Source organism: Saccopteryx leptura, chromosome 5 (assembly GCF_036850995.1).
Source record: "Saccopteryx leptura isolate mSacLep1 chromosome 5, mSacLep1_pri_phased_curated, whole genome shotgun sequence".
Lineage (NCBI taxonomy): Eukaryota > Metazoa > Chordata > Mammalia > Chiroptera > Emballonuridae > Saccopteryx > Saccopteryx leptura.
In genome coordinates, this window is record NC_089507.1 from 51,718,633 (window position 1) to 51,741,524 (window position 22,892).

General features: G+C 33.2%; 1 protein-coding gene across 4 annotated transcripts in view; it reads right to left on the bottom strand.

The window, feature by feature from the left end:
* Window positions 1–11,420: 11,420 nt before the first annotated feature.
* The window catches only part of LOC136405425 (UDP-glucuronosyltransferase 2A2), a 66,257-nt gene continuing 54,785 nt past the window's right edge, over window positions 11,421–22,892 (bottom strand). For all 4 annotated transcript variants that reach the window (XM_066384821.1, XM_066384822.1, XM_066384819.1 and 1 more), the window contains 3 exons: window positions 18,539–18,626; window positions 17,581–17,800; window positions 11,421–13,068 (listed from right to left, as the gene is read on the bottom strand). In XM_066384821.1, coding sequence (XP_066240918.1) covers window positions 12,789–13,068; window positions 17,581–17,800; window positions 18,539–18,626 — 588 coding nt within the window. In that variant the 3' untranslated portion in view covers window positions 11,421–12,788. The remainder of the gene's footprint in view (window positions 13,069–17,580; window positions 17,801–18,538; window positions 18,627–22,892) is intronic.

The window sequence follows — 22,892 nt, forward strand, 5'->3', positions numbered from 1 at the left end:
AAAAATTAACTTAGAAAAAAATTATGTGTTACATGCAAGGTTAATGTTTATTGAGGGACTAAAACATATAAAAAATATCTCGGATAAATTATTCCAAATACCAGAACTTAAAAATAAAATACATTAAATAATGATACATTTATTCTCTAGATTGGCAATAAGGAAAATAACAAATAAGAACCCCTCTTAAGTTAACATTTCACACACAGAAACACAAATAGGCACAAAACATCAAATCCATTTCACTCATTGTTTGAATATTCTAAGTAGTTTAGGTGAAAACATACATCCCTTTTCTATATGAAATAGCAAATAATTTTCTTATATACACTTGGATACCTGTGGGAAATATTTTTGATAAGAATCTTATGAATAGTACAGGGTGTTCAGAATTCCAAAAAACAAACAAATAAACAAAAAAACCCCACAGTCCTCTGGGGGAATAATTGGAAACAACTTCGGTAAGATAGATGACATGTACTGTGGGATGAAAGTGCTGGTACTGTGCGAGCAGAGGGTGGCAGAAGGCAGATTTCACAATGAATAGAGGAGTGAGAAAAATTCATGGGTGTACGGAAAGCATTCCAGTGGGCACAGATCACAGAAAGTTATGGGCAGTGCAGAAGGTTATAGAAGAAAGTTAGATTGAAATAGGAGAAAATAGATAGTCTTGAATGATTGTAATTTTAATTTTTAGACAAAATTTATTTACTCAAATTTTAAAAAAGGGCTATCAGAAGATCAATTTTTTTCCTTTAGCAAACCATTCTGGCTGCTAAACATGGAATGGTATACAAAAGCAAGAGTTCAAAAAGAAGGAAAAGTGATTAAAAATGTGTATTAGTAACTTAAACATGGCATCATAACAGCCTGAAACATGGACAGAAAATAATAAATGTGAGGAATGCAGTTGAAATTTGTGATTAGTGATTAGATCTGAGACTGAAGAAGATAATATATACGATTGTAAAGAAATATGATTTCTGCCTAAAAGCTCAAAAGGCTGATAATACCATTAGATAAAATATTATATGCAAGATTAACAGCAGGTTTAAGAATCAATTTGATCTATCAGATTTTTTCTTTCCTGATGGGACTGATTTAGTAAGACAGGTATACAGAAATGTTTATACAGCCCTTGGATATTCAGATTTAAGCAGATGATCATGTTTCAAGATCTGAAGTGGGGAATCATTCGTCTGTCTACTCATCCACCTGCCCTTTTATATTAATAATACACAAAAATAAACATCAGCCTTGGACGGGATAGCTCCGCTAGTTTAGAGCGTCAGCCCAATATGCCACGTTGGGGGTCTCCCCCTTAGGGCACATACAAGAATCAACTAATAAATTCATAAATAAGTGGAACAACAAAGCAATGGTTTCCTCGCTTCTTCTTTCCCCTCTCCTTCTCTTTTTAACATCAATAAATAGAACTTAAAAATAATATACGTTAATGTGCTTCTTTTTACATTAGCACACTCAATAAACGGTTTGTACCTCCTACTATATCCAAGTTTTCCGGAAGAACTGTAATTCATGATGTGTACTCACACTGCATGAACTTTTTATTAATAGATGAACTTTTGAGGAAGAGAACAACTTTTTGGAGGAGCAGCCCAGCGACTGGGAGAGCCCGCAGCAAGCGTGGGCACGAGGCATAGTGGCCCTCCAGGACACTGGCCTGGCCGGCGCGAGGCGGGGCGGAGCTCCCGGGTCTCCCTTTACCCTCCCCGGGGTGAGGAGCCCAGACGGGCTGGGGCGCTCCTTTTCCTCTCCCTCCGCCCACTTCCCTGGTCCCTTTGAGCTGCTCGGTCTCTCTGACCCAAGACTGTCGGGTCTGACTGGCTGTGACTCGTGGACAGGAGAAGATTCAATCTCAGCTCAAAAGTGTCAAAATATCATAGTTAGTTGTGGCCCTGGCCCGTGGGCTCAGTGGTAGAGCGTTTTCCCGGCTTGTGGATGTCCCGGGTTCATTTACTAGTCAGGGCACACAGGAAAAGCGATCATCTGCTTCTTCACCCGCCCTCGCCCTCGCCCCTCCCTCCCCTCCCAGCGCCCAGGATGGCTCCTGGCTTCCAAGGTAGAACGCAGTTACTAAGCAACGGAGCAACGCCCCATTTGGGCAGAGCATTGTCTCTTACTTGGCTTGGGGGAGGATCTTCTTAGGGAGCATTAGAGAGTGTGTCTCTGCCTCCCCTCCTCTTCACTGAATTTAAAAAAAAGGGAAAAAAAAGAAGCTAGTTGGACAAAAAGATGTGCCTCCTGTCACACTACCTTCATATATACCTGCACTGTCCGTAGGACACAAAGCCAGACCCTGAGCCCTTCAAGCAGCACCTTGAGAGCAGCCATTTTAAAACTCCACTACCTCCAGAACTGGCTGATGTTCAGGCATAAAGTTGTTTACAAGTGAATTCATGACAACTTTGACACTTGTACTGTCTCAGACCTTAGATAACAAACCTGCAGCTGTTTTTCTAATAAACTGTTGATCAGCAAAAATAAAGGGGCTACCATATTTTATACCATTCCTTTTTCAGCTTCATGAAAAGATAATTATGTGTAAATGTACATTTGACTCTAATTTGGAAATCTGAAAAATCAGTCTATCCTTGTTAAAAATTTTTTACAATTGTAATTATATTAATGTTCGTATTGTGTCAAAGAACTTGTTTAATAAAGTGGTACTTTGATTATACAACAAAAAAAAAACAATTTCTTTTCCATCTTGCATCACTTAGGTCAGGTATCTGAAAAATGTTGTTCATTGTGTGGTTTGTGTCTGTACATGTGTGAAAAATTAGAATAAAGAATAAAGATGATATAACATTGGGAGATTATCTAGGAAAAACTCATTGTCTATGTCTAATAAATATTGATGCATTATCTCTTATACTAACATCTCTCAGCAGAGATTAGATTGTAGCTATAACTTGATTGGAATGAAAGGATATTTAGAATCTTGAATGAAATTTCGAACATCAGTATACATGTTACCATAAACAGAAATCAAGAGCTCTCCTGGAAACACCAAGTACCTTGCAACATTCTTAGAAGGGATTTTGCTCATAGTCCTATGACCCAAGTGAAAGTGGTCTCTCTGCTCGGTTCTTATTGATTGCTAATACAGTATTGTTAACACCCCCCCACACACACACACACCCCACACATGGCTTTTCCTTCTTAGTACTGTTTTCTTTAAAAATCCCTAACACTCCAAATTTCTTTGAATGTGTTATACAATTTTCTTTATTACGTCAAAAAAAATCTAGCGTCATGCTGGTAAAGGACTAACCCAATGTTTGGGCCACTCGTTTTCATGGTTTTCTTTATGCGGTTGACCCTTAATTTATTTCTTTTGCTGTTTGCTGAGATTGAGACCTTGTATTATCCAAGTTACTTCTTTTTAAAAATAATTTTTCTATTTGGCCATTACAGTTGACATACAGTATATTAGTTTCATATTCTCAACATAGGGATTAGACATTTATAGAATTTACTAAGTGGTCACCCTATAATTCTAGTACTCATCTCACACCATACATAGTTATTAAAATATAATTGACCATATTCCAAGTGATTTCTAATATTTTCCACCTAAATATTGTTTTGATTTCTTGAAGTGAATAAATCTGAAAGAACATATTTATCTTAATATATTGTTTTTAATTTGAAAGACTATTTGCACCCTTATGTTCATTACAACAGCCAGCATTATTCACAATAACCAAGACCTGAAAAGCAATCCAAGTATCCATGAGTAGATGAGTGGATAAAATGTGGTATGTTTACACAATGGAATACTGTGCAGCCATAAAAAAAGAAGGAAATCTTACCTTTTGCAACAGCATGGCTGGACCTGGAGATTATTATGTTAAGTAAAATAAACCAGTCATAAAAAAACAATATGTGAGGAGCTGTCCCAAGGAGCATGAGTCCAGGAAAAGTCCACATCCAGGAAAAGTCCACATGGCACTGGAATTGTTGTCACAATTCTATACTTTGCAGTTCACGTCCAAGTCCCAATGACCACTGCTTCTAGCTGGTAATGATTCAGGTAGACTGGAAAAACCATCTGTAGCATGTGTGGAGATGGAGGTTCTGTTTTCCTCTGCCTGGAGAGATGAGACCCTGAACTGGTTTGGGTTGCATTTATCAGGGACTTGGCATGGTGTTGGGGCCAACTTGGACTTGGTGAACTTGTTAAGGACACTACTCTTTTATGGATTATTGCTGTATTGGCCAAGAGTTTGCTTAAAGGCTTTAATCATTGTAAAAAAAATAGAAGACTGGATAAAGAAGATGTGGCACATATACACCATGGTATACTATTCAGCCATAAGAAATGATGACATCGGATCACTTACAACAAAATGGTGTGATCTTGATAACATTATACGAAGTGAAATAAGTAAATCAAAAAAAAAAACAAGAACTGCAGGATTCCACACATTGGTGGGACATAAAAACAAGACTAAGAGACATGGACAAGAGTGTGGTCGTTATGGGGGGCAGGGGGAGGGAAGGAGGGAGAGGGGGAGGGGGAGGGGCACAAAGAAAACTAGATAGAAGGTGACAGAGGACAATCTGACTTTGAGTGATGGGTATGCAACATAATTGAATGACAAGATAACCTGGATATGTTTTCTTTGAATATATGTACCCTGATTTAAAAAACAAACAAACAAACAAAACCAATATGTGAAATCTACTTAACAAAATAAACTGATGAACAAATAAAAACACAGACACATGGGTCAGACTGCCAGCTGTCAGAGGGGAGAGGTTGGGGCGACTGAATGAAGAAAGTGAATGGATTAGCCAAAAAACATATATACATAGACACAGACAACAGTGTGGTGATGGTCAGAGGGAAAGGGGAGACGGGTAGGTGGAGGAGGGCAAGGGAGGGGAAAACGTGGACAGAAAGAGATTTTGCTTGGAGTGGAGGGTGCACAATGCACAAGGCAGGTGCAGATGGTGTTTTATTGAGCTGTACACTTGAAACCTCTATAGATTTGCTAATCAATGTCATCACAATAAATTCAATTAGTTTAAATAGTCCCTTCAAATTGTTTTTTATTTCAGTAAAAGCCATCATCAATATTCAAATAAATACACAAGATAGAAATCCAGTAGTTTACCTTAATTCCTTCTCTTTCCTTACCAAACCTTTGAATTTACACCAAAATGTCTCATGAAAGTATCTTTCTCTCTTTATCATAATGGTAAATACTTTTGTTTGGATCTATGTTTGTCAGGAGTACTAAGCAGTCTCCCTCTGCCTACAATCCGTTATCTGTACTTTAACTTCATGTGCATTTTTAAATACCACTTCATTCATGTCATGCTTCAGCTAAGCATAGCAATGTTATGTCCATATGAGCTAATTTCACTTAGAAGATCTCCTGAGGAATGGAGAATGGTTTTGGAGTTGCAAACCAAAATTTTCACCATGTGTTCATTGTATTGAGGTTGTATTTTTTAAAGGAGTTATCAGGTGTTATGTCATAAGGGATATAAAAATTCCACTGTAATAGGCCAACCTTAAATAAGATTTTGGTGGGTTTGCAGTGCAATCTTCCAACAGGCTAAAAAATAGATAGTGAAGAATGTAATATCCCAGTATGTTCTGATTAGTCAAATTTATACCTTTTTCAAGTCTAACATAATGCAGTGGGTCTTCCTAAAGAAAACAAAAGAAGTTTAAGTGGACCAAATTAGCATATAAGTTAACGTGAAGAAAATTTACCATTAACTTATTGTTAAAGGTATTAAAAATAAGTTTAAGTCCTCTAGAATAATTATCTTATAGATGTAAATTGAAAGAAGGCATTAAATAATAGTAGAAAGGGAAAAAGAGGGAGGAATGAAAGAAAGCAGGAAGAAAGAAATAAAGGAAATAAGGAAGGAGAAAATAATATGAGAGAGAAAGAGAAAGTAAGATAAAATAAGACAGAGGAAAATAGAAAAAAACCAGTTACATGTTAGTGTATTTTCACTGTAAGAAAGTCAACTAAGAATTTAATCACCACTCCAAACAACTGATGAATTTAAAGCTCATTTTTCCCAAATTAAGTTGAAAATGATAAATTAGTCCCACCATATTTGCAACAATCATCATCAATGATTTTTCAGTGCAGTCATGGATGTATCCCTGTTTTCATTTTGCTACAGTCTCTGGTTGACTCATATGCTTGAAAGCTTTTTGAAAATTGGTCTATTGCATCCTCCTGAGTCAAATCTCGTCATATCTATTGATGGGCCACTGTATTTAAAAATACTTATAGTAGTATTTCACTTCCATGATCACCCTTTTGCAATGGGAGGGACATATGTACAGCTACAACTCTCATACTGCCTTTATTTTATTTATCTTATAAATATTTTATTTACTGATTTTAGAGAGAGAAGAGACAGGGAGAGAGAGAGAGAGAAAAGGAAGGTAAGAGCAGGAACCATCAAATCATAGTAGTTGCTTCTACGGGCCTTGACTGGGCAAGCCCAGGGTGACAAACCCACAACCTCATAGTTCCAGGTTGACACTTTATTGACTGTGCCACTACAGGTCAGCCCATACTGCTTTTATGTTTCTTGAAGGGGAATGTATAGTAGGTATTAATTTTAGGATTAACTATTTGCAAACTATCAAGTCAAACATTTATACACACATACACACACACTCTCACACACACACTCAAGTCCTTTGCAACTAAACTAAAGAGGAAATTCAGATGAGAATTTTTTTCTTTTTAAGAATTTAATCAAAGTTGCTGTGAAATGCATCCCAAGTCATCACATTTTAGTGTTGAAAATGTTATGTCTGAGGTCATACAGTTCTGTGCTTTTAATTTGATAAGAAAGTTTTTCTGAAGACAGTATGATAGGGTTAGCAACTGATGAGAATCACATCTCACAGCTGCCTCGACAATGTGTTTACATCCTCTAGGTTCCTTGTTTTAGGCTTCACATTCTCCCTTGCCTATCAAACCCATAGGTGATTTTGATATTCAGGACAGTTAGGCCACATTTTAGAAATGACTGAGCTTTGAGCATGATTCAAAATTTTATGTTTAAAGGAGTGGTTCACAATAATAAATATGAGCATATCCAGTAAAAGAGAATGAAATTAAATGAAAGCTTACAAAAGTTAATTATTATATTAGTTTATTTGAAATGTCAGACCTGAGGTATTGTGGATCAAAAGAGTGAAGTATAAGTGACTAATAATTATTTCCTTTAGTTATTCATATACCATTGAGTTATAAATACAATGTACCAATCTATAAAATAGTTAATAATCAATAGCTTATTTATTTTCACATATCAAGTGTGATTATTTTTATTTCATGATTGTATTTCTAAGATCACATTATAAATTTAAATGAGATTGTTTTAATTATAAAGAATTAACCTGAACAGATGCATCAAATATTTTACTGCAAATGAAGTAAAAGGCAAGGGCAGAGGGAGTTTCAGTGGTTAGCAATTACTAACATTGCAAACACCAGGTAGCTGGATATCTATCTATAGATAACTTTTTCTAGGCTTTTTAGGTGTTGCCATATTATTGAGTTCTTGCAAAGCAGGCGAGCAACTTATGTATGGTATCTTGATCACATAACTTGAACAAGAAAATATTTGTTCTTCACTTCCTTAATATCTAGAGCTAGATTATAGCTGTGTTTACCTAAGTAAATGGACAAGAACAACATCTTAAGTGATGAAGGGACACTGAAGGAATGAGATAATTGGTGCCTTCATACCTGGATGAATTCTTCCGTAGAGCTTCCTTTCTTAAGACATTTATATTAGAAATACACTTCTGTGCAACATGTAGCAAGATAGTTTGCCTCTTGTTTTACTGAGGCTGATAATGCTACGTCTATTATTTTAATCCAAGTAAGAGACAAAGGTACTTTTAACCAAGAAAAGCCCATGAGGTGAAGGGTAGGATACAGATTTTGGATATACAGGGTGTGGCAAAAGTAGGCTTACAGTTGTGAGTTTGTGTGGGAAAAACAGCTGTTAGGCCTTCTCTCTGGTTTACTGGCTGCAAGTACTTTGTGAAATGAGCGCCTGAGCATGTGACAGCATTATTGTAAGGATAAGGGCTTCTCCTCAGGGGCCATGAGAGCAGATCGAGCCCCCACCACAGCAAGGTGCATTGTTTCCTCCACTGGGAAAAGCAGGTTTTCCTTTGTTTTATTTTTCTTTCTTCTTTTGGCTTGCCTGTCTTTGCGAGCAACCAATAAATTGGTATGGCTCACCACTTTCTGGCTCCACAGTTTCTTTATCCTTGTCTGAATTCAATTCCAATCTGCATGGCCACAACCACCAGCCTTCTAGTATGCAAAACAGTTAATTTTTGCATTATTAATTATTGTATTATTTTTCATATGAACAACTATAAATCTACTTTTGTGTCACTGTGTATTGTGAGGTAATGCTGACAGATATTATAAAAAAATTGTAACAGAAAAATAGACAGATAAAAAATAAACCCAGTAGTTTTTCCTGAGTACCTGGAAGAACTGAGTTGATTTTTAACTGAAATAGGGATAATTTAAGGAGAACTTGTTTGGATGGGGTAAGAGCAGGAGCTTACTTTCAAATATTAAATGTTTAAACTACATGTGAACATCCTAACATAGATGAGGAGATTGCTATTAGACATACAGGTATAAGTCTGTAGTACAGTAGAGATAAACATAAGAAAGGTAAATTTCATAGTCATTGTCATACAAATAAAAATTAAAACCATTTAACTGGATGAGACCATCCAAGGACTAAGATTGAAAGCAAAGGTCATAAACAAAGAAAACTGAACCAATTCAAACCTATAGACACAAGCTTGAATGTTGCATGGTCATAATATTATTGCTCACTCTTATGTTATTAACTAATATAGTAAATAAACTATCTTCTTGAATTTTAAAAATCTGCCACTAAAAAAATAGATATATGTTTAAAAGCCTTACCATTGGAAGGAAAAGAAATTAAATGAAAGGACTTCATAAAAAATAATAAAAATTTCAAGTAGTTGTTAAAAACACATTTAAAAAGCAAAAATTAAGAAGAACTGAAAAAAGCCAGAGAATTAGAATTATAAAATGACCATAAAAACAAAATATGTCAGTTATCCTAGCAAATATGACTGGATAAATATTCTCAAGTGAAAGATGTAAAACCTATATTAGATTATAAAAATTCATATATGTACTGGTTAAAAAAGGCACATCTAAATATTAGTACAGTGGGTAACTTCTAAATACTTAGAAGAAAAAAAATTGAAAGCACAACAAAATCAAAACAAAACAAACATCTCATTAGTTTAAGGAGGATAAGCAAAATGGGGAAATATAATTAGAAAACAGAAAGTGTATAAAAATATTAAAAATGAACTATAGTAGTTTTCATTACACAGAAGCAAAGAAAAATTTTGTTTAGAAAGTACATATTAACAGTTAATTTATAAAAGTCTTGTTATAGTCTAAGAAAACACACATTTAAAGTAAATATATGAAAAATATGTCATATGTGTACTTAACGAAAGAACGTAGATATTGTTATATTGATATTAGAAAATAATTGATTTTAACTCAAATGTCAGTACCAAAAATAAGTCGATAAAAATAATAACTAAAATTTAAATTTATGTGAAAGTTATATATTTTTATTTAAATGAAGCTATTACCACTTTATACTTTGTAAAACAAATGTTGATGGAATTATAAGGTACTGGTTTGCTTTTACAGATCTACAGACCCATGGTCATTCACTAATGGATTGATTGGTTGGTCAAAGATGTGGAAAGAATTAGGGGAAAGATTAAAGACAAGAATACCTAGAGTAGAATTATGTAGATAAACCTGATTTGAATTTGCTTAAATTATGAAGATTTTCATATCTAATGGGAATTTCCTCCAGAAACCAAGTGCTGCAGACACCTGTCTCAATAATAAGGTGTTCTGGAGGAGTAGTTCTGTGTATGCCACTATTTTTTCCACTTTCCAGAATTTGATTATAAAACTTATGTATAGAAGAGCAATGCAGAGTGGGATGGAAACTATACATGAACGTACAACATTGAATTCACCTCACTAAGGCTTATCTGTTTGTTTCAGCTGTTATATACTCTCTCTGTTAATAGAAGATATCCTCCCACCTCCTTCTCAGTGTGGCACCACTTCTTAGGGATCTAGCCAGCCAGAAAGTGAAAAGTTGCATTGCTCACCTTCCATCCTACAGGATGCATCAGTTTTCTCCACAGAAGTAATTAAATTTTCAAATAACAAATATCTCCCCCCTCATACACACTCTCTGTAGCATTTTTGACAGCCTGAGAAACTATGGTCATGAAGTCCTGGTAAAAATCATGGTATTGATATCAGCATGTGAATGATCAAGATATATATTTATAGCCAAAGAAATGCAACAAAATCTAATATCCATGCACTTTGCTGATTTTACCAAGTTTCCTATTAGCTAATGAAGCATTTCAGGGTTTTAGCTGAGATAATCCCCTGTGTATTTTAGCTGCTGTATTATTGCAAGATGCAGAATGCTTGAAATCAAGGCCTGATATATGCCTTCAGTATTTTAGTTTGAGTACATGGGTTCAGAGTTCAAGGGATTGGAAGAGAGTAGATTCCCTAACAAATATGCTTCACCATTTCCCTTAGACAACTTTGCTTTTCATTACTGCAACTTGGAGTCAGGCAGTATTGAGGTTGCATTTTTCAAGAAACGAATGATTCAGCCTTGAGATATGACCATGATTTACTCAGATTAGAACTTCGAGTGCTGCTTGATTATTTTGAGCTCCTGTTTTTGAATTCAGTGGAAGAAGGTGTTCCTCTCCTGACTGTGGTGATTGATACAAAATAAAAAAGATAAACTAGATTGCTGTTTATTAATAGTAAGGATCAATAGAATGCTGTGGCAAATCATTCAGACTGTATATGTTATCACATTGATTTGGAATGGACGAAGATTTGAATCGTCTTGCCCAGTAAAGAACCCTGACCAGCAGAGATGCTGCCATAGGATAAAGGGCCCATGGAACAAAGTAAGTAAAAGTATTAAATCCAGGCTCCTGAGCATCTCTATGTTCTAAGGATGTAAGAATTGTGCAAAGTACTCTTTGATATCACATGGTTTCTGCTTTGTTAGGATTGAGAGTTTCCTTCTTGGAACAATTTTATGAATGACTGATAAAGAAAAACTATGAAAGATCTTTTTAAAGTATGTGTTACAGTTACACTAATTAATGAAGTAGGTATCACCCAGGAATTTTTGCCTGCTGGCTTCTGATGATATTCAGGAAAAGGAAGAATTAATAAAAGTATTAAAATCAAAATACATCAATACAAATCACCTTTTAGAAATGTTAACTTATAATAAATACATTTGCAGCCTTCACAAAAAAGTAGTAGAATTTATTTGAGATTTTAGCAGTGAATATATTCAAGAAGGAAATATATACTTATATGCTTTCATGATACAGTTATTTTTATATTGGAAGTAATTCTTAATATACCATATTGAAATGAATAAGAATTTAAAAATTGTCAGTAAGCCAATGAATGTCATTTATCTCTTTAATTACACATCAAACACTAAAATGAAACCTTTAGTTAGACATGTCATTAAGTTTATAAAAAGTAAAGAAAGTTCAGTCTTTTATTTATTTGTTAAACTAATGCAAAGCTGATTCAAATATTAATGTTTACTTTCAATTAGTTTTTTGCCTTGATATTTACTGTAACATTTTTATTCAAGAAGATCTGCTAATATCTTATTTTCTTGGCATAACAATTATTTGATAAATTTAAATTTGTAAATGATAAAAACTGAAAAATAATATAATGATCTTACATTCCAAGTAAATGTTTTTTGACAGAAAACTAACCTTTGGTTTTACTGATTATAGATTATAAGCATTAGTGATTTTTAAAAATAATAAATTGACATATAACTTTAAATTTATTAATTGTACTGTTAATTAAAATTTTCATAAAATTACTATTTTTTTCTCTACTTATTATTGTTATTCTCTAAAAGTGATCTGTGTACCTTTAACATATTGTTAAATTCTCTGTCTTTGAGGGAAAAAAATGACTTAATTGATTTCTTTTGTTTGAAGGCAGTAGCCAGACTCTTGCATTAAAGGGTACGCAAGAATACTTGTTGACTAAAAGTGAAACATAAACCATGATTATGTATGTGTGCAACAGAAATTGTAGATCTATCTTAGTGTGATATGCCATTACAGTTATTATCAATTCATGCTCAGACCCCAGACCATAGTCAAATAGAGGGATTATTTTTATATATAAAAAACTTAATACTATTCTTATATTAATCTATTATATTTTCCTAAATTATATGTTCTAAAAAAAATGTTAATTTTTTTTCTTCTGTATCCCCTACATCCATCAAATCAGCTCACATTTTGTATGTTTCCTTGCACTTAGCATGTTATTACTCAGCATATCACTTAGAGTTAAAGGTAAAGAAAAATTTGATATTATGCAAAGAATATACATACAATTATTAGTGTTCCTGTATTAGGAAAAAGAGAGGAAGGTGGTAAATCTATCTGGGAAAAGACAAAGGAAGATGGGGCATGCTCACTAGTTACTAACATTTAGGCTTTATCTGTAGGCTAAGGTAGAGGAATGAAAATTTTAAAAACATAAAGAAGATATATTTTCATTAAGTTCATTGTGGCTAAACTGAATAGGATTGTTCATTCAGGCTTTTAATAACCTTAGAATGACCTATTCCTTCTTTTTTTTCTTTCCTGTTTTACTAAATATTTGACAAAAAATTAAACAACACTTTGTGAGCAAATATATAGCAGTTGCTACACAGGCCAGCAGGAACCCAATCACATCCAGAGAGTGGTACTGGACCCAGGTGAGGTTGTGAGCAGCTGGCCGCAGGTGTTTGGCTCCTTTGTGACGCATGACGAACTCGATCCAGAAGACGGCTCGATCTAGAGGCTTTACAGGTTGATCATGATGAATCCTTGATAACCTCATAGCATTCTCTTTATAGCTGGTAGACAAAGACATAGACAGCTTTTGTTTTGGTTGAAGGTAAGTATGCAATAACTTTGTATAACATTATATTATACAAAGGCTATAGATGTGTTGAGGAAATATTTAATTCTTGTTATAACATGAACTTTGCTGACTGTATAGCATTTTAAAAGTTGTAAATGGGTGAGTATGTAAGAAATACATTTCTGACACAATGTGGTAAAATGTAAACATATAAAAAAGGGATAACTAAATTTTTAAAGAAGAAATTTTAATATTATATAAAGTGTGGTTGTCAAGGATGTTCTAAGAAAAAAATTGCGGCTAAACCACATTGTGGAAAATATCCATTAAAAAGTTCATACATGGACCCTTATGTCTGACTAGTTAATAATGACAGGAAAAGAAAATTAGTAGTCAGCCTCGATAAGTCGTTTTTGCAGTGTTTGAGAGTCTTTCATTATACACAACAGGACATTGTCTATATTGACAACATCAAAATTGGATGAAGGTACTAAGCAATTTTAGAAATGCTAAGGAGATGTAATTTGAGTTTCCAATATAAATAAAAATACCTCTATAGAATTTGAACTCCTAACCCAGGGGTTGGGAACCTATGGCTTGCGAGCCAGATGTGTCTATTTTGATGGATGCATCTGGCTGGCAGACAAATCTTTAATAAAAAAAATAATAATAATGTTAAAAATATAAAACATTCTCATATATTACAGCCCATTCATTTCCTACTGCTCATGTTCATGATTGCAGTGGTTGGAGCCAATCACAGCTGTCCTCCGGGACAACACCAAATTTTTATTGGATAATGCACAACATACACAGGTCATTGTATGGCTCTCATGGAATTACATTTTAAAATATGTGGCGTTTTTGGCTTTCTCAGCCAAAAAGTTTCCCGACCCCTGTCCTAACCATTGTGGCATCACCATAGTCATAATTATAGAGTTAATATCTCTAATGGTCTCTTAAACAAAAATGGGTATAAATCTGTATTTAAAAGGTGAGTTATGTCTTCACTTGACATTTGGTGGCTGAGAGGAATTAATATATTTCTTTTTGTTTTGTGATGGAAATAAAATTTTCAACCTGGAAACATAAAGATGACAGAGGTTAAGGGGTTTTTGAAGAGATGTCCTAGTGTGAGCAGGACATTTTTGGAACTGGGGAAAAAGAAATGTAGCATCATTTACCAGTCAATGTGATACAACAGATCCAGCAGTGTTCTTTTTGTGAAGAATTAGAGAGAATAACCATATACTCCTAAGAGTATATGATATGATAAAGTCAAAAGAGTAACTTCAGATGGCTTTTTTTAATACATTTAAGGAAAATTATAGTGGTAGTAAAAGCCTATCTCTCCAAATCGTACTTTTGTTCAAGCTTTTTAGAATTTATAGACAGATATTTTAATATTTGAAATCCACATATACTGTATAGATAAATTTATACATGTGAACTGAAATAAAAATAAAGTATGCTTTCTTATAAATGAGATAAAATTAGAACTATGTTAATATTTTAAATTATTATTTTTATTTTATTCTACACTAATGTTTTATGACATAATACTGTGATTAATTGATACTATGGTTTATATACTTAAATATAATCTTTTGTGTTCCTTAATTCTTTTAAAGAATAAGAAAATGAAATACAAATATATACATATGTAAAGTCTACACTAGATTCTTTTGTTCCCAGATAATTTCAGAACTGATATTAGGTTTTATGTTAAGGTATTTTAAAATAAATAATTTTAGGTATTCTCTGGGAAAATTCTAAGAATGTTTATGATTCTTTCTGTTGCTTACATCAATAGTTTTCAAATCATTATTAAAATTTAATGAGCATTCAATGAAGTGGAGTTTGAAAACTACAGAATTTTCTCACTCTGATATTTTGGTAAAATGAAACAAATTATCAGCAATTAACAACCAGTAATAGTTTAAAAGATTAGATATCAAGAGAAAAAAAATTATAGTAAGTCTTACTGAACCTCCTAACCCCAGACCCAGCTCCTGAATTGATTTTTATAATAATCTGAAAATGACTTAAACATACATATTAGTAAAAGTCATTTGATTAAAATGTGAGTAGGAGGAAATAGTGAAAACCAAGGTTATGATTGTAATAATATAAGAATAAACTGTGGTTTACGTACTGACAACTGTAAACCCACTTTTGCCTACCCCTGTACTGGTAATTGATCTCTTTTTGGAAACGGGTGCACTGACACTTTTGTCTAGATAACTGTAATCCCAAGCCTTTGATAAAAACTTTTATTCAAAATAGTTTCAGTAAAAATGAGTCTACATAAAATTTCATCTGAGTTTTTCTCCTACCCCCTGAATTTCAGTTTTCATAAATATGAATAGAATGGTATAACTAGCCTTCAATTTTTGCCTTTGAATAAAAGTAACTGAATCTGAAACAACCTGTGACAAGTTTAAATATAAGGCACATATACAAATTCAGAGCAAATACTGAGAGAGCAAGATGAAAAACATTTTTTGATAAAAGCATACACAATATTGGGAGGGAACAAAAAAAAATGACACAGGCATAATACACAATTACAGTAAGGAGAGGTTTGAAATGTAACAAAAATGTGAGAGTTATGTATAAGACAGTGGTCCCCAACCTTTTTTGGGCCACAAACCAGTTTAATGTCAGAAAATATTTTCACAGACGGGCCTTTAGGGTGGGACGGATAAATGTATCACGTGACCGAAACAAGTGTCAAGAGTGAGTCTTAGACGAATGTAACAGAGGGAATCTGGTCAATTTTTAAAAATAAAACACCATTCAGACTTAAATATAAATAAAACGGAAGTAATATAAGTTATTTATTCTTCCTCTGCAGACCGGTACCAAATGGCCCATGTACCGGTACCCGTCCACGGCTCGGGGGTTGGGGACCACTGGTATTAAGAGATAAATATCAGATTATAAAACAAGAAGAGGTGATAAAGGATATAGGTGAGCTCTTGAAATATTAAAAAAAGCACATACAAGATTAAATAAATTAAAAATGGCAATATCATTGAAAAAATGACTATTATAAACTATTGGAGGCAACTTTAGTGAATTAAGAAAATAAAAAACTGATTAGAACAATTAGAAAATATTGAAGAAAGAAAACAATTGAAAATATTTTAACATAAAGAACAATGAAACCTGATCCTTGAATAGAGATAAAAAATGGAACTAAAAGTAATTCTAATAACATAAAAAATTACTTTCTGAAAAAATTTAAAAATTAAATAATTTTTTATCTATATTAATATATTGGAAGAAATCACTGTAATCCAGGAAAAATGTACAAAATAATTCAAAAAAATACAACATAATTAAGTTTCTGAATTAAAAAAATCAAAAATATTTTTTCCACACTGGAAAAGAAACATGTAAAAAGAAAAATGATCAAATAGTTCTCAAAACCTATAACAGCATTTAAAGCTAGAAGACTATGGGTAACCATTACATAATTCTGAAGAAGAGAAAGAGCTAAGTATTATATATTCAGATAGTTATCATTTTCATATCAAGGCAGTGAGCAAGTATCATTAAACATGATCTCAAGAAATATATTATCCATGAGTTTTTATTGAGTGAAAATTCCATATGATATATTCATTTAAAAACAAATCCAAAATACATATTTTGGAATAAATAATCTCTGATTCAATGGAGAAATTTGACTCCCTTAAAATATAAAAAAAGACTAAATAAATGTGAGGAAAGTAAGTACTACAAATATTGACAAATTAAAATTTAATACATATCAGAGATGAGATTTCTTCCATAGCTTGAATTAAACTGATAATGGCTAAATTGAAAACATGTAGTAAAAATTAACAATCAAAAAAATTAAAAACAAATCAAAAACAAAAACCACTTAAAACAATAAATTCTTAACTTTGCTGAGCTCTTTCAGAGAAAAAAAACTAAGATATAATTATAGGTATCTAAAGTCCAATATAGGTTATAGATTCCTTTAAACTAATCTTTAGTTAAATCAGATAAATTTTAAAGTTTTAAGAATTCACACAATCTATATTTATAAAGTTATTAACTATTCTCTATCTTCTCCCTGTATATATGCATCTGGCTAATATGGAATGCACTCAGTATTAATGATGGCTATTTTTGAATAATTAATGATTTGGCAAATTATCACTTCTTTTTTTTGTACTTACTGAACATTTATAATACTTAGAGAAGCATATGTACTTATAAAAATAAGCAGATGATCTAAACAATATCTGAAAATTTATGTCATCATTGACATTATTTTGAAAAAAGATAGATAAATAAAATTTGAGGGGTTTTTTTTTTTGCTTTTTTAGCAAATAATTTCATCAATTTGAGGAATTAATTTAAAAAGTAATTTTTATATTAGTTATGTTATTTCAAAATATACCGATTACAAATACACAAAATGTTGGACATTCTTGAATATGATGGGTAATGTAATCAATGGTAAGCTTTTTGAAGCAGTAGTACTTACGAAGGTTCATTAATGATTATTTTCAAGGCGTTGAGCAAATCTGCACTTGTCATTGTGTTTATGTTCACCTCCACAGCCGCACCTTTGGCCTTCATGTGAGCAATGTTATCGTGCTGGTCAGCAAACATGGGAACTCCTACCATAGGGATCCCATGGTAAATAGCTTCATAGATCCCATTAGTTCCACCATGAGTGATAAAAGCTTTTGCTTTGGGATGACCTAGTTTGAGGGTTGGGTAAGAAGCAGATGAAAATTTCATTATAATATGCTAACAGAATTTCAGAGAGATGGAGAAAAACTACAGGATAAACCAATGAAGAAGGCAGCATTTTCTCTAGAAACTGAACACAGAGATTATTGTTATCTTAGAAACCTGTGATCTCAGAAAATGTCAGAATTAACTCCCTTTGCATTGTTTGGAAAGACTTTATTGAAGAGATAATATCTAAACTGAGATTGAAATTTGAAAAGTGATGAGAGTCATTCATGAATCAGAGGGATCAGGAATCTATAAATGGCCAATTCTTTATATCTTTATATCTGCTTTAAAATTGGCAGCGAATTGTAAAAGTTTAAAGTTATATTTGGTGATTTTTAAAAATTTATACTTTTATTGAGTTTATTGGTATGACATTGGTTCACAAACTATACAGGTTTCAAGTGCACAATTCAATAAACCAACGCCTGCCCACCACTCGGTGCACCGTCTGCCCCTAGAAATGTCGCCATTTTCCCCACCACTGCCTGCCTCCACCTAGACCCTGTACCATACTGTTGACTTTGTTTATATGTTATGTATCCATATAAATATTTTTTTGCTAATCCCTTCACCTTCTTTATCCAGTCCTCCAAACCCTCTCCCCTCTGATAAATTCCTAAATGTTGGTTGAATTTAGTTGCTATAGTTACTTAATTTGTTCATCATCCAACTATACAGTTTTTCCCCTTCAATCTTACCAAGAAGGTCATTCTGGGGTATCCAATCATAGATCCGAGTATTGTCTCCTAATGTAGCTGGTTTCTCTCCTCCATATCTCCATAAAACCTGTGGAGAACAGTGCTTTAATTTTGCAAGTAAAAACACCATTAAGGAATTTTAGGGCTGGCAAGTTACCTAATCATGTAGCCCTCTCTATGTGATATTTAAGAAGACTGTACAAAAGGAGGAGTTTAAAAAAATTGAGAGATACAGTAGGACATTTACATCTACTATTTTTTTTTCGAAAGAGCTTGTACTAATAGTTTATTTAATATTATATTATCACTTAAAAGTGACGTTATCACTTAAAAAATTTGGAGAATGAGACTGTAAGTGAAAAAAATAAATAAAATAAAACTATTTTAGTCAACCAGAGTTGCAGATTAAAAAGCACTAAAACAATCATAAATGCCATGTAAATTTGTCAGGAGGCCATCCTAACTCTCAAGATTCAAATGTAATATTTTCCAAAACTATAATTACCTTTAATTTTTCTTTAATTTTTATTGTCCAGATTTTGAATAACTGGCTGTATTTCCTCCATCCCTCCCTTCCTTTCTCTTTTCTTTCCTTCCTTCTTTCCTTTCTTCTTTCCCCCCTCCCTCCCTCCCTCCTTTTCTTTCTTTCTTCCTTTTTCTTTTTTTCTTTCATTCATTCATTTTTTTGTTTTGTTTTGGTGAGAGAATTAGATAGGAGGTGTGCTTATATTCTACTGTATTATTTAATGTAGTGTTAACTTTTCATAACACAATCTTTTTTTGGAGGACTCTGTAGGACAACTTACAGATTATATACTAATAATAGGTGGCAAGCTCTTAACAGGAAAGTTTGTTAGAAATACAAATAAAAGGTTTTTAGAAATAAAAATCTAAAGTTTTAACAGGCCTAATTACTATATAGACAATTACAGAGTGTTAACTAATATACAAATATAAAGAGTCCTTCAGTATTTCATGAATAGGAGTTATGAAAAATAATTTAAATGGAGTCACTTCAAAATGGAGTCAAAGCTGCCATTCCAGAGCAACTGCCTTGTATGTTTTACTCTTCAAGCATTTTGAAGGTCTAAACTGGACAAAGTAACATTTATCAATAGATTGGGCTGAGAACCACACTGTATTCCAAACAACTGTTTGCAGAGTGAACAGGAAAGCAGACATCCTGACTCCTACACTGAAAATTAAAGACATTCTTTAGAATTAGCACCACCGTGTGTCGCTAAAGAATCACTTAGCTAATTTGTACCTAGAAGAATTTCTTCCTTGACTTATTAACATTAACAGAATTTTTTTCCTTTTGTTTATGCAATTGTTCCCTTTTCCTTTTCATAAATAGGCTTTGCCTGCACATTACTAATGAGAACACCCTTTCAGTTTCTGCTTATATCAGTTTTTTCCAGAACTACAATACTTTTTTGATCCCAAACACTTGCTGCCTCTCACTTTTTTTTCATGTTTCCATTTTTTTTCTGGCAATGAATAATATTCATTCATAGATCTCTGAACTAATTTTTTCCTTGTTATTGAATTTATTGGAGTGACACTGGTTAACAAAATTATACAGGTTTCAGGGGCACAATTCATCTGCACACTGTGTTGTTTTCACCTCCCAAGTTAAGTCCCTGTCCATCATCATTTATTCCACTTATATACTCCTCCCCTCCCCCTAACCCCCTACCCTGGTAATCATCACACTGATTTCCATGGCCATGAGTGTTTTCTCTCTTTTTCCCTTTGTATTCAATACCTTCACCCCCCAACCAGCTCCCTAACTCCCCCTGTAGTGACAGCTGTCAGCCTGTCTTAGTGTTTTTTTTGCCTGTTAGTTCATTTTGTTCATTATTTTCCACATATGAGTGAAATAATATGGTATTTGTCTTTCTCTGACTGCCTTATATCCCTTGCCCAATGCTCTCTACATCCACCCACGCTGTTGTGAAGGGTAAGATTTCCTTCTTTCCTATGGCCTAGAAGTATTCAAGTGTGTAAATATACCATAGCTTTTTTTATGCGCTCATTTAATGATGGACACTTGGGCTGCTTTCAAAACTCAGTTGTTGCAAATAATGCTGCAATGAACACAGGGGTACATATATTCTTCGAATTACTGTTTTGGTTTTCTTCAAATATATTTCCCAAGATGGAACTACTGAGTCAAAAGGCAGTTTTATTTGAACTTTTTTGAGTTAACTGGTATTGCTTTCCACAGTGGCTGCACCAATCTGCATTTGCACCAACACTGCATGAGGTCCTTTTTCTCCACATTCTCACCAACACTTGTTGTTTGTTGATTTATTTATGATAACCATTCTGAAAGATGTGAGATGATGTCTCATTGTGGTTTTAGCTTTTATTTCTCTGATGATCAGTGATGTTGTGCATTTTTCATATATTTATTGGTCATCTGTATGTCCTCTCTGGAGAATTGTGTATTCAGATACTTTGCTCTTTTTTTAAAAAAAAAACTGGGTTGTTTTCTTTCTTGGTGTTGAGTTTTATAAATTTTGGTTATTAACACCTTAGGAAATGTATCAGTGACTATGTTCTCCCATACAGTAGGTTGTCTTTTCATTTTGTTGATGGTTTTCTTTATTGTTTGAAAACCTTTTAGTTTGATGTAGTTTTATTTGTTTATTTTTTCTTTTGTTTCCCTTGCCTGAGGAGATAGATCAGAAAAAGATGTTGCTGAGAAATGTTTGTGAATTTACTGCATATGTTTTCTTCTAAGATATTTATGTCTTCAAGTCTAATGTTTGTCTTTAATTCTTTTTTATTTTTATTTTTAGTGAGAGTGAGTGAGAGAGGGACAGACAGGAAGGGAGAGATGAGAAGCATCAAATCTTTATTGCAGCACCTTAGTTGTTCATGGATTGCTTTCTCACATGTGCCTTGACCAGGGGGCTCCAGCTGAGCCAGTGAGCCCTTGCTCAAGCTAATGACATTGGGCTCAAGCCAGCAACCTTGGATTTCAAGCCTGTGAACTTTGGGCTCAAGCCAGTGACCATGGGGTCATTTCTGTGATCCCATGCTCAAGCAGGTGACCTCACGCTCAAGCTGGTGAGTGTGCACTCAAGATGGATGAGCCCACATTTATGCTGGTGACTTTGAGGTTTCGAACTTGAGTCTTCTGCATCCCAGTCCCATGCTCTTTCCACTGTACTAATGTCTGGTCAGGCTGTCTTTTATCCATTTTAAATTTATTCTTGTGTATGATGTAAGAAGGTGGTCTAGTTTCATTTTTTTGCATGTATTTGCCCAATATTTTTAACACCATATATTGAATAGACCATCTTAACCCTATAGTATGTTTTTGTTTCCTTTGTCAAATATTAATTGACCATAAAGGTGTGGGTTTATTTCTTGACTTTCTATTTTGTTCCATTGATCTATATGTCTGTTTTTATACCAGAACCATGCTGTTCTGATTACTAAGGCCTTGTAGTATAGTTGATATCAGGTAGTATGATTCCTCCAACTTTGTTCTTTCTAAAAATCACTGTGGGTATTTGAGGTCTTTTGTGGTCCAATATAAGTTTTGGGGATATTTGCTTAGTTCTATGAAATATGGCATTGGTATTTTCATAGAAATTGCATTGAATCTATAGATTGCTTTGGGTTGTATAAATATTTTAATGATGTTAACTTTTCTCACCCATGAACATGGTATATGCTTCCACTCATTTGAATCTTTTTCAATTTCTTTCTTTAATATCTTAAAATTTTCTGAGTACAGGTCTTTTACATATTTGATTAAATTTATTTCTAGGTGTTTTATTCTGTTTGAAGCAATTGTAAATGAGATTGTATTTTTAGTTTCTCTTCCTGATAGTTTATTATTATAATATAAAAGTGAAATTAATTTCTAAATATTTATTTTGTATCTTGCTTTTTTTGTTGTTTGGACCTTAATTTTTATAGGTTAAGAAATTATATATAAAGAATAGAAACCTAGAATTGTAATAAAAACAGAGATAACTTAGTTGAATATCAAATTAGAAATTATATATTGTTTGACAATAATATGAGGGATCATTATTTTTTTGACTATAGACGACATTTAGAATAATAAACTTCTACTTCTAAACCAATTACAGTTTGAGAGAGTCCTAATAAAACCTAGAGATACAAAGTATATTCTTGACCATGATTTTTCTATGTATAACCTCTATCTAGAACTTTTATGAGTAATCAGTGCAGGTCATAAGATTTCAAATAGTAAGAAATTATCTTCATTTCCTTAAAAATAACTATAAAAATGCATTTTCATAGTATTGCAAGTTTTGTAGGCAAATGAGCAAATGTGCTCAAACATAACATTTTAGTGATTTGAGAA